The sequence below is a fragment of the Orcinus orca genome, chromosome 11 (genome assembly GCF_937001465.1).
Source record: "Orcinus orca chromosome 11, mOrcOrc1.1, whole genome shotgun sequence".
Lineage (NCBI taxonomy): Eukaryota > Metazoa > Chordata > Mammalia > Artiodactyla > Delphinidae > Orcinus > Orcinus orca.
In genome coordinates this window covers 60,846,601-60,859,690 of record NC_064569.1, presented here as the reverse complement: position 1 = coordinate 60,859,690, position 13,090 = coordinate 60,846,601, and the positions used below count along the sequence as shown (strand labels likewise).

General features: G+C 42.0%; 1 protein-coding gene across 1 annotated transcript; it reads left to right on the top strand.

The window, feature by feature from the left end:
* Nucleotides 1-1,423: 1,423 nt before the first annotated feature.
* Nucleotides 1,424-2,023, top strand: LOC101275003 (transcription initiation factor IIA subunit 2-like). The gene has a single exon (XM_033431406.2). It carries the CDS (start codon nt 1,485-1,487, stop codon nt 1,812-1,814), a length of 330 nt encoding a protein of 109 aa, XP_033287297.1. The 5' UTR covers nt 1,424-1,484; the 3' UTR covers nt 1,815-2,023.
* Nucleotides 2,024-13,090: the final 11,067 nt, after the last annotated feature.

The following is a 13,090-nucleotide window of genomic DNA, read 5'->3' as shown; positions in this document are numbered from 1 at the left end:
AGTCAGGAAGAATTTTAAGGATGGAGAAACCTTCCCAATACTCTGAAATCTAATTACTCAAGTGCTGTCGACTTCAGACTCACAAATTACCTGATAAGCAAAGTGAGGGAAAATTGCTGTTTAGAGAGCAAAGGCTAGGGTTTTTCTCATAAAGCACAAAGAGGATTAATTGATGAAACACTAGAAGAGGAAAACACCTAGTTCCTAATTGACATGGGTTTTGTATCTTTTATGGGGTGGATCTAAGGCATTCCAAGTTCTCTGTATACCCAGGCAAAGCTTCCTCTTTCTCCTGCATATTCCCTTCCCTGAAATCCTTTCTTTATTCCTACTCATCCTTTAGGTTTCAGCTTGGATATTATGTCCCCTGAGAAGACCCCCTTCCCTCTTGAGCTCCGGTAGGAACCTGTTCTCCCACCCCGCAATTATAGCACTTAGCATATGCTGCATTGGAACCAATAGTTAACTTGTCAGCCTCTCCCATTGGACCACAGATCCCTGAGAACAGAAAAATGATCTATTTTGTTTATTATTGTCACCTTGGCACCCAGCACAGCACTTTAATGGTGCATGCTCCATAGAATTTTGTTGTGTTATGTAGGACAGACATCCCAAGACCTCTAAACTTTGGTGCTGGTGGCTCTCATTAGCTTTGCATGTTAGTAAATGTGGACGCTGGCGGAACTGGGTGAATCTAAGGCTTTTCTGGACACATTTTCATGTGCAGGGTATATAGGAAGGATGGATTAGGGTTCTGGAATTCCCGAGGCAATGGGAATGTGCTTCAGTTTCTACTTACTTTGCTTCCTTCCTCCTCCCTGCTTCAATCTTCAAATTGAATCTTTAATCCTAAAAAAAAAAAAAAAGAAAGAAAAAAGTCATCCCTGATAAATATACTGCAGGGATGGGACAAGATCTACAGTAGGCATTAAGATGGGAAAGAGGCCAGTCACTTTCCTGTTTACTTTTTGTGCCATCACAGAATACAGCCATATTTGTTTTTCAGTTGAAAGGTCAAGGCGGAGCCTTTATCTGTGAATGAACGGGTTGCTGTTTCCTTTTCCTTTTTTCTGGCATTAGGCTACTCTGAGACTTCCTCCAAAGGTTTATGAGCATCTTTGCTCTAGTGGATAACGTGGGGTTAAACTTCCTTTTGGAGGAGATAAACCTTTCCTGAGTCAGTCAAAGGCTTCTTGTCATTCAGATTCCTTTGTAAGTGTGGCAGGTTAACCGGCTGTGGCCTCTTCTATCATCTCATCTGCCTGTTTATCTTACTTGTTCATTTCTCTCTGCCAATAAGGATAGGAACTGGTCAGACTGTGTGTACAGTATATGCAAAATGATGTTGTTTTGTCCAAGGAGGAGCCCTTTACCTTTTTGCTACTTGCATGAGAAGAAAAGGTCTATTAAGATTGTGTGGGTCAGTGACTTGACAGATATCAATGCAAGCCTGAATAAGAAAAAGAATTTCTCCCTCCTAAGCCATGGCATATCAGTTGTACAGAAATACCACTTTGGGAAACGGTCTTCAGGAGAGCCTCGATGAGCTTATACAGTCTCAACAGATTACCCCCCAACTTGTCCTTCAAGTTCTACTTCAGTTTGATAAGGCTATAAATTCAGCATGGGCACAGAGGGTCAGGAACAGAGTCAATTTCAGGGGCTCTCTAAATATGTACAGATTCTGTGATAATGTGTGGACTTTTGTATTGAATGATGTTGAATTCGGAGAGGTGACAGAACTTATTAAAGTGGATAAAGTGAAAATTGTAGCCTGTGATGGTAAAAATACTGGCTCCAATACTACAGAATGAATAGGAAAAAAAATGGCTTTTTAATGCTATCCTGTTATTGTTCATCGCTTTTTGAGGAGAAGCATAGAAGAGATTTTTTAAAAATTTATTCCGGCATTGCAGAAGTGACTGCACTGTGCCGTACTATCAGAGAGTTCCAGTAGAAAGAAGCTTATAACTCTGTACCTTCTTACATTACCTTTATTATACAGCATGAAGAAACAGAACTTTTTTTTTTTTTGCCGCACGCGGGCCTCTCACTGTTGTGGCCTCTCCCGTTGCGGAGCACAGGCTCCGGACGCGCAGGCTCAGCTGCCACGGCTCACGGGCCCAGCCGCTCTGCGGCATGTGGGATCCTCCCGGACCCAGGCATGAACCCGTGTCCCCTGCATGGGCAGGCGGACACTCAACCACTGCGCCACCAGGGAAGCCCCAGAACTTCATTTTACGACAAATCAAACATTGTGGCCTTCCTAAGACCATTCTTTAATAAATTCATTTTAAAACTCAAAAAAAAAAAAAAAGGTTTGTGCTAGGTAATGATTATATGCCTCTATCTCTTTTAATTCCTGCTTTAAAAAGGAAGTGACTCATACGGTAGATAAACTGGACTTGAAAGAATGTCTAGCTTATGCAAAGCTCTTATTTACATACTAGTCTCTTTCATTCACAGGGAAATAGGGACTCCAGGACTTTGGGAGTTCCTCCCTTTTCTGTTTTCTGATAGGCAGTGACCTAAATGATCTCTGGAAGTTTGTTGTTGTTGTCAGTTTTCCCATTTTTTTTCCTGCCCTTAACGTGTCCCTGATGCAGCCTTTCCTTTCTCTGTTGAAAATATGAATTACATGAATGTGAGAGCAGAGACCAGAGAGATACTATAAAAATTTCTTCTATCTTACGTTCCTAACTCCTCAAAGCCTCAGATCCTTCATCACTAGTAGCTCAAGTCTGTCTACATGGGGCTTCATCTACTCCCTTCCTGACTTCCAGGGTTTAGTAAAGCAGTTTAGAGTACAGGTTAGAAGCATGTGCCTTAGAGTCAGCTAGACCTGGACTGGTTTCATATTAGCTGGTAGTCTTGGAAAAGTCATTTAACCTCTTACCCTGTTTCCTCACCTGTTAAATGGGAATCCTAGTAATACCTGGATCACAGGACTACTGTGATGGTGACATGAGAATTTATGTAAAGCACATGACTTATTATGTGGCCAGTGGTAAACTCACTCAGTATTTGAGATTAATAAGAATTTTATTTGTAAGCTTAGTCTTTAATTCTCTCACTTTCTTTTTTTTAATGTCTTTTCTAAATCATGTCTTCAATTTATTTATTTATTTATTTATTTATTTATTTTTATTTTTGGCCGTGTTGGGTCTTTGTTGCTGTGCGCAGGCTTTCTCTAGTTGCGGCGAGCGGGGGCTACTCTTCGTTGCGGTGCGAGGGCTTCTCATTGCAGTGGCGTCTCTTGTGGCGGAGCACGGGCTCTAGGCGTGCGGGCTTCAGTAGTTGTGGCTCGTGGGCTCTATAGCGCAGGCTCAGTACTTGTGGCGCACGGGCTTAGTTGCTCCGTGGCGTGTGGGATCTTCCCAGACCAGGGCTCGAACCCGTGTCCCCTGCATTGGCAGGCGGGCTCTCAACCACTGCGCCATCAGGGAAGTCTTCAATTTAAACCACTATTTTATTTCTCAGTCTTTGTTGAATAAATGAATCAACAGTGACTGAATGATAGTGGTCTATGTTCCCAATGATAAGAGCCAACTATATTCTCAAAAATTCTCATTTGTTCCTGAGATTCCTAGGCGGGCAGATCAACTGCAGGGTGAGGAGTTTATTCTGCCCAGTTATGGAGTTACAGGGGTTCCTAGAGGCCTGATTCCTCACCCTGCTCACTGGCTTATAAACCGGAGATGACCTCAGGCTGGTGTGATCCAGATCAACTCCCATTTGAGCCAGGTCCCAGCCAGACAGCAACAGGGCAGGGCACTAGGCAAACAATCCTCTCTTGTTTTCCCCTCCCTTAAAATATCCTTTCGTACTCTCATAGATAGTTATTAACTTGACCACAGCTCATATATTAGTTCAGGTATAAATGACTAAAGAAGGAGTGAACTCATTTGAGTTTTTTCTTGTAGCTTCCACTTTTAACTCCTTTAATATTTCTTTTGCTCTATGAATATTGCTCTGGTGCATATTCATTGGCTTGTTTTTTCCATGCCATTCTCCCACTCCCAACTAACCAGCTAACCAGTGGTAAGTAGAAACTTGAAGGCTTTAAGTTAAAGAGTTAGTGACATGGGACTTCCCTGGTGATGCAGTGGTTAAGAATCTGCCTGCCAATACAGGGGACACGGGTTCAATCCCTGGCCCTGGAAGATCCCACATGCTGCAGAGCAAGTAAGCCCGTGCGTCACAACTATTGAGCCTGCGCTCTAGAACCCGCGCTCTAAGCCCGCGAGCTACAACTACTAAGCCTGCGCACCACAACTACTGAAGCCCGCACACCTAGAGCCCGTGCTCCGCAACAGGAGGAGACACCGCAATGAGAAGCCTGCGCACCACAACGAAGAGTAGCCCCAGCTCGCCGCAACTTGAGAAAGCCTGCGCGCAGCAACGAAGACCCAACGCAGCCAAAAATAAATAATAAGTAAATAAATAATTTTATATAAAAAAAAAGAGTTAGTGACATAGTCCTTACATTCATGTACTCAACAGCTATTTGGAGCATCTTCTCTGGTCCAGGTACTGTCTTCAATGTTGGGTGTATATTAATTTTTTTAAAAAGAGAGACATGGACCTTATCATTACAGAACTTATAACTGAGCCTCATCTTTATGGGAGATTTTAGTGTTCTTTTAGGACCCATCCAGCACCCAACCTCACACTTTTATAACTGTCTTAATTCTATTTGACTTTCACCTCCATCCCACTTCAGCCATCCTTTTACATAGGCACTTCATAGGCATTTACAATTACACTTGACCTTGTCATCGCCCAGAGCCGAAATCTTAAACTCCATAGACTGGCTTGCTAACCACAGGCTTACAATTCTTCCAGCTTTCTCACCTCCATTTTCCAGCCATGCATTTTCTTCAAGACTTCCGGTTCCTTTTTGTCCCTATCATGTCAGTCACGTCCATATTTTCACATCCTTCCTATCCAGCCTAGACAGGGTGATGGTTTAATGCTTCACTTTTTCTCTAGTCAATACCATCGTATCCCTTCTGCTGTCATATTCTTCAAGATCCTTACCCTGTACCAATGCAACTTCTTCACTTTCACATCTAGCCTTCTGAAGGCTGCTAGGAAAAAAAGTCACTCAGCTTTGTTGCAACAAATTGATTGTGTTCAACTTTAGGCAGACTTACAATGCTGCATATTAATCTTTCTATGTGTCTTGGGTTATCACTTTCATTCCCCACAATTGCCTTATTTTTTTCTTCTGGCGTTTAAAAGTATGTATTTTTGGTTTAAAAACATGTTTATTATGGAAAATTGCAAACATTTGTAAAAGCATAGGGAATAGTGTCCTAAACCTCCACATATCTGTTACTCAGCTCGTGACCAGTCTTGTTCCATTATGGCCTCTATCCCACCACCAAATTATTTTAAATCAAATCTTTGACATCATATTATTTTATCTGTGAATACAGTACGTACTCTAAAAGATAAGGACACTTTAAAAAACTAAGCACAATAGCATTATCTCAGTAAAAAGTTAATAGTCATTTTCTAATACCACTAGACATACATACAGGCAGTTTTCACATTTCTTTGTTGCCTTTTGACTTTTTAAAGAAAGTTTGTTTGAATTAGGATCCAAATAAGGTCAATATTTTGTGATTGGTTGACATGTCTGGTAAGTCTCTTTTAAGGTAAAGTTTCTTCCTCCTTTTCTCTTTTTCTCTTTATATACATATACGTATAGTTTTTGTTTGTTTGAAGAAACCAGGTCCTGTGATTGCTTTTGAAACCATTGCTATATTACTGTGACCAACTCTCTCATTCCTGACAGCTGATCAGGATTTACAGAAAGAGTCTCTTAACTAGTACCCTTAACTACCTATACTCCTATTAGCACTTGCATCCATCCTTCCCTCCTCTGCTGGTCCTGAGAAAAGTGTCCCTTCTCTCTTCTATCTAAGGCTAATTCTTCCATCAGCGCCCTTGGTCTCTCTCCACCAGCTTCTTAGGAAACGCCCTCCATTTTTTATCCTCCGTCTCCGGTATCTTTAGCCTCTCCCTGACTCTATCGCTCTCAGGACATAAACACTGAAGGGCTCTCTCAACTATACAAACAAAGTAACCAACCAAATAACACACACACACACACACACACACACACACACACACACACACACGCACACACGCACGAGTACCCTCGGTCTTGTGTCTCATTTGGATTTTGGTCCCATCTCTCACATTCCTTTTAAAGCCAAGCTTCTAAAAAATCTCTTCATTTTTTCCACACTTCCAACTTCCATTTACTCCCTAACCCACTGCCTGACTTCAGTTTCTATCACTCCTCAGAAATAGTGTTTTCCTTTCCAAGGGCATTAAAACCTCCTGACTAAATGCAATGGCTATGGTCTGAGTCTTTATTTCATTTGATATCTCTGCAGCATTTTACAGTGTTGGCCACGCCATGCTTCTTGAAACATCCTTCAGCTTCCATGAATTGGTTTCTCTTGGTTTTCCTCCTACTTCTGTGATTGCAACTTCTCAGTTCCTCCAAAGGTCTTCCTTCTTTATCTGCCCTTGCCAAGATTTAAGCCTTTCGTGAGTTCTATGTACTTTCCCCAGGGGATCTCATATATGCCTATGAATTCAACCATCACCTTACAAGGACTCCCAAATAGATGTCTCTGGCTCTGAAATCTCTCTCCTGAGATCTGGGTCTATGTAGCCAATTCCTACTGGACAGACACTTTGACATCCCTTAGACAATTCAGACTCAGTTAGCTTAATTCATCCATTATCTTCCCACTTAAACTTCCTCTACTTTCTGCCTTGTCTGTCTTTGTGAATGTTATGACCTGGTTACTCAAGCCAGAAATTTCGTAATTATCCTTGATGTCTTCCTCTCCCTCCCTGTTCTCTTTTCTCCCGTTTCTAATAGATCACCAGCTGATATTTATCTTAATATTAATTGCCCACTTTGCACATTTTTCTTTGAAGCTCCTTTCATCTTGCATAGATGACTGCCATAGCCATGGGTCATTCTGCCTCCTGCCTAGGACCCTCCAGTTCACTTCCCACAATGCTACCTGATCATATGAAATCCTTCAATGGCTTTCCATTCCTCCAGGAAAAGAAAGAAGCTTGGTAACACAGTGTATAAAGCCCTGATTAGGTCTTCACCTCTTCAGCCTCCTTGTCTGTCATTCCCCATTCCCCATCTGATACTCAACCTTTGCGCTTCAGCTCAGGGGTCATCTCTTCTAGGAAGTCTTCTCTGCCCTGTAGTCCAGGTTAGGGGCTCTTCTTATCTATCTGCCTTGAGAAATCCCCCCATGATAGGCTCACATCTCCACCCTGTCCTCCTTCACCTACTGACTTGGCTGGTGCTCACACACGTAGCTACCTAAGTCATGGACCCCCCAGCTGGGAAGGATCTCCTCCTCATTTTGCCGGTAAAGATTTGTCTGTTTGCAACTTGCTGTCTTTAAGGAGGGAAGCTTTTAGCAATTCAAAAACTGTTTACCAAGGACCTGCCATGGGCAGGGCTCTGTGTTAGACATCTTCAGGGTATAAAGAAAGAAACCCTTCCCTCAGGTTGCTTAGTGGGGGAGGGGAGATAAACTATCCACTTAATAAACAGAATGCAATCAATAAAGAGGTACAGCTACAGTGCTGTGAGACTTCAGAAGAAGGTGTGATAAAGGGCCCTGAGGTCACCAAGGGGGTCAAGGAAAGCCCTGTTGGGGGGCTAGTGTTTGAGCTGAGCCTTGAAAATGGATGGATCAAGAACAACTATGGAGGGAAGAGCATTTGGGGCAGAGAAGCCTGTGAAGGGAGAGGCAGAGACTAACTTGAATTTTAAACTATGGGCATAGTTTGCTAAGTATCTGTGCTGGAATTAGCAGGCCCTTTCATGCTCCCTTAAAAAAGAAAAATTACAGAAACTAGATAGCACCCAATCATGGATCTTCTGCAATTTGAAAAAATATTTATATAAGCATACATATATTGTCCTGTACCATCATGCAACTTTGCCTGTCTGCTTTTTCCAAAAGCTCGAAAGGCAAAAATATTTTGTAACATTCATTTATGTATTCAGGAAAGAGTTACTGATCTTCGCTAAGTGCTGGGCTTAATGGCATCTGCAAAGGTAAGTAAGACAAAATCACTGCTTCCAAGAAATCACAGTGTTGTGGGTGTGGTAAGAGATAGGTTATCAGAGGTTAGAAAACAATAAGGTAGTGGATATTGTGACACAGGTCTGAATAGGTTGCTGTAGGAACTGAGCCCCTAACTCTGGCTTGGGGGTAGGAAAAACCATCAAAGAAGAAATGAAATCTGTGAAGTAGGCAGGGGTGCAAAAGTGTCCCAGAGAGAGCTACAATATGTGAGCAGGGAATGCGAGGTGAGAAAAGGGGACCGGGGTGGGTGGCTTTTTGTACTTTTGCAGATTTGCAAAAGGGTTTCAGCAGTCTTTCTTCCCTGATCTATATTGTTTATAAAAGAAGAGGGGAAATAGATTAAGTAGGTGGAGAAATACCACAAGGCAGAGGAGAAAGGCGAGGACCTCGTTCCACAGCTCTGTCTCTGCAATTCATACGCTGGGCAGTTGAGGAGAGTTACTTAATATCTCTGGGCATCTGTCAGTATGGGCTCTGGCCTAGTGATCTTTAAAACCTTTTCCAGCTTGAATGATATGGGGCCCTGTTTTCCATGACTTTCCCTCTGATGATAAAGCTGGACATATGTATGCTGATGGGTCAAGATCTTTGGTTCATTATTTGCTGAGAAACAGCAAAACCTGTTTTCAGATTTTTTTGTTTTTCCCCATGATGAGCAGTGTAAAGTTTTTATCCATCGTCAGCTGTTTTCCTTGGAGCGAGGGAGGGAAGCATCAGTTCTTTTAAAACATTCTGACACCTTTCCTTGCTACAGTATCAGTACTGCCCTGAACTACATAATATGGTGATAAGAACTGAAATTACTCATTGACATTATCATGGGGCTATTTTGAAAACATTATCTCATGTTCATTTCCTAGAATATCATCAAGTCTCTGCAATGTCAGTTCCTTAAAAGAGCATGTTGTTTTTGTTCCAACTGCAGCCAAACCGTGTTCGTGAATCATGTCTTCAGTACTGCTAACTTCCTTCTCTGATGCTGTGACCAAAAGTATAGCTTTGAGCAAACTATGCCGTAGCGGAATCTGACAGAATTTGCTAAATTTGAAGCTAGCTGTTTTCAGTCATTTAGCTTTACTCTTTATGTAGGTTATCTACATTGTAGGTTACTTATGGCATATTTCAAATCCTGGACTGAACTTCTACCATCATTACCTGTGGTGTTGTCATCTCTCTCCTCATATCCCCATCCTCCAGCAAGTCACCATGTGCTCAGGCAAAGATAACTAATTAATCCTCATGTTAGGCCAAGCATCCTTTCACAGCTGAATTCAGCATGAATTGATATTTTATATATTCCCAAAGATAGAAAAGGCTATCATATTATCTGAGAGTTTAGTTTGACTTGTTTCCATTAATGTGGAAGATTGTTGTCTAATAATCAGAAACTTCTCTTGTCTGACTTTAAATCCTTATTCATGAGACCAGATGAAGTGAGCATTAATTAGTTTTTTGTGTGTGTGTGTGCTACGTAGGCCTCTCCCGTTGCGGAGCACAGGCTCCGGACACGCAGGCTCAGCGGCCATGGCTCACGGGCCCAGCCCCTCCGCGGCACGTGGGATCCTCCCAGACCGGGGCACGAACCCGTGTCCCCTGCATGGCAGGCAGACTCTCAACCAATGCACCACCAGGGAAGCCCTCATTAGTTTTTATATGGAAGGATGCTTTTAAAAAGTTCTAACAAGCTCCAATTTTCTTTGCCTTTTATCAGTCAATTCATGCATTCACTTATCCAAAGCAATGAATTCATTTTTTATATTGCTCTCTAAACTACTTATATACAAAGCTAATTTTAGGCAGCATCCTTAAATAAGGTTAAAGCAGTATTAGTTAAGGGGGAAGACAGTCAGCAGTGTTTTATGATAGCCAAAGGCAGAGGAGCACGAGGTAAGGTAATTTGGAGCTTCTGGGAAGCCCAGGGGCTTGATGGCTTAGATTTCAGTCCTTAGAACTTGTTTCAGTAACAGTCCTGCCTCTACTACATGAGTCATAAACATTAGAATAGGCCATACCTTCAGCCAGATGCCGTGGAAAATAGTTTGTTAAAACGCAAAAACTGAATGGCTATGTCTCATACTCAGCATGACTCTCAGGACTGAGTCTTTTAGGCCTGCTAATTACTTTTTGAGTGAATTAATGTATAGTAAACACGGGTAAGGATGTTGCCAGAGCATTATTAGCCAATGAGCAGAATTCCTTGCAAGGCAGATGGAGACTGAGACCAACCACCTAATGAATTTACATAAGGATCACATGAGGCCGCTACACAGAGAATTTAGCAATAAACAGTTCTGTCAACTCTTGACCTTTTCAGCTGTAGCCTTTCTTCCTGTATTTCTATGGAATAACACCTAATATATAATGATCAAGATTATGCTTATTTAATATAATACATTTTTTCTTTTAAAAGTATCTTTGTATATCAAACAGTGCTTTTTAAAATTTATGCAAGGACAGTGCCTTGGAAACTACATTTCTCTGTTATTTTTCAGATCATTCTTCTGGATACAGAAATAATATAATGAAGGTGGGATAAATGCAAAGGTTTTTATTGAACACTGCCTTATTTTAGATACTTTTTACTATTTAATACCTCATGTCTGCTAATTTAGGAGGAAAAAGTATTCTTTTGAAATCTTCTTTTGCGTAGGTTATTTTCCTTGTTATTTTCTGGGTCTGGATGGTACAAAATGACTGATAAAATAGGTAAATGATAATGAATCTAGTTTCACAAGAACTTGACAGCCTCATGGGCTTCAGCCAGCCCCTCAGAACACCTACTCTTCTCTTGAACAATGACAGCAGGGCTGGGAGATGAGTAGCGCCGTTACTCAGTGTTTCAACACTGTGGGAAGGACCATGGTGGAAAGTCAGCTAGAAGCTGCCAATGCTAGTTACAGAAAAGAGAACTTTGAACAGGAGTGAGAATGAACAGATAAAAACAGCTGACTCTAGGTAGGAGGTTGGTGGATGATGAACTAAAAAGTGTAGGCACTCTGAGATTGAGGTTCAGGATAAGCAAAGAACAGGGTGTATTCTGTGGCCAGGGGCCAGGCTGTTTGCATAGTGAGTGAAGCCATCCCATTCACTGTGTGTGCATTCACGGAGCCTCGGGGGGTGTGTTGTGTGTGTGTGTGTGTGTGTGTGTGTTGGGGGCTGGAGACAGAGGCAGACTGGAGAGAGGACAGTCTCCATCTAATCAAGTCAGCTGCTCTGTCCTTAGCTCTAGCCGATTGTTGCATGTCAACCTCATGTGTTACCAGTTTTCAAAAGACATGGGAAATCTGATACCTTAGAGGGAATAATCAAATGTAGCCTTAAAAACAATTATGTGAGCCAACTGACCGTATCTATGGGCTGATAGGAGCCTCTGGTCACCAGCTGGCCATCTTTATTCTAAGCTGATTTCAGAATTACATCCTACCTGTTGAGGCTTGTGCTACTTGTTAACTGGGCAGCCTTAATACCTGCATCTGAATAATGACTCCAAGAAGATTTAGCCCATTGGGTTGTTTAACTCAAAGAGTTTATGATATCCTTTAGTGGGAGGTATGTTATCTCCGAGCTCTGAGAGTCCCTACACTATTGTCCTACACTGTTAGTAGTCCCTACTCATGGGAACATCTTGGGGTCATGTCCTAAATTAGGATAATCAGAGGTCTAAAAGAATCCTTAGAAAATGGTCTCCAACTTCCTGGTCAAAGGAAGATCTTACAGAGGCTTTATGAGCTAGAATGACTGTGTGTGTGTGTGTGTGTGTGTGTGTGTGTGTGTGTGTGTGTGTGTGTGTGTGTGTGTGTGTGTGTGTGTGTGTGTGTGTGTGTGTGTGTGTGTGTGTGTGTGTGTGTGTGTGTTGGGAAGCAGTTGGGAGGGAGAGGAGTTGGGGGGAAGAATCCCAGAAAGTAACCATGGACCCCAAGAGCAGTCCTCACTGTTAACAGTTGCTCCAGTGACTAAAGGGAGTTTCCTCCCCTGACTGTGGGCCTCCAAGGTTTCCCAGCTGATTACCAGATTTTCAGAAGCAGCTTGAGTCTTCTTTCCTCTCTGGTCCCTTAAGGGTTGAGGGGTTGGGTTAGAAAGAGAGAAACGGATTAGTTAAACATCCTAAAGATTAAATGGTGGTTTTATATTTTGATTATCAGTGTTACATGTGAATTTCGTCTGTTGAAAAAATAAGTACAATGGTGTGTTAGTGTAGGTTCATCAGTTGTGACTAATGTACTCTGTGGAGGGGGGATGTTGATAATGGGGTAGGCTGCGCGTGTGTGTGGGTGAGGCTGTACAGGAAAACAGGAAAAGCTGTGTATTCTCTGTTCAGATTTACTGTGAACCTAAAACTGCTCTAAAAACCAAAGCCTATTAAAAAAAAATAAGCACACCTTCTTCTAGTTCCTTTTCAACTCTTAGTACTCTATAAATTCATACATATTTATGGTGAAAAATGTTGGGACCCTTGTTCTGGTAGGAGTGTGCTAACATATTCCTTTTCTCTGTTTTCTTTACTCTTCCCTTTACCTCCCACCTGTTTATAGAGCCGCTGGCTTTGAAATCTTTTACCCTCCCTCTGAGCTTCACTCATGCTCAGGGGGGTGTCTGGTACGTAGCAGATGTTCAGTACATTTTATTGACTGTCTGAGTAAAGGAAGGAATGAATGACCCTGGCTTGGAAGTCGCGAGCCTTGGTGTGACGTTAGCCTCCATTCCAAACTCAAGGCGCATTTGTTTTGTGTTAGAACTCTGGCAGTTTGGGTTTTTTTTTAACCTACACTTATTTATTAGGGGTTAAAATGATTCCTATTTTCAAAACAGGATGTTATCAATGGAAAATGATTTTAGACATCATTTAATCAGGTACTGGCATTTTTTTAGATGACAGTTCATGTGTCTGTGCTCCTGTGTGTTTGAGGAAACAGAGGCCAAGAGAGATTTCCTGATGTGTC

Coding starts and splice junctions, on each gene's coding strand:
- LOC101275003 (XM_033431406.2), top strand. CDS start 1,485: ATGGCATATCAGTTGTACAGAAATACCACTTTGGGAAACGGTCTTCAG.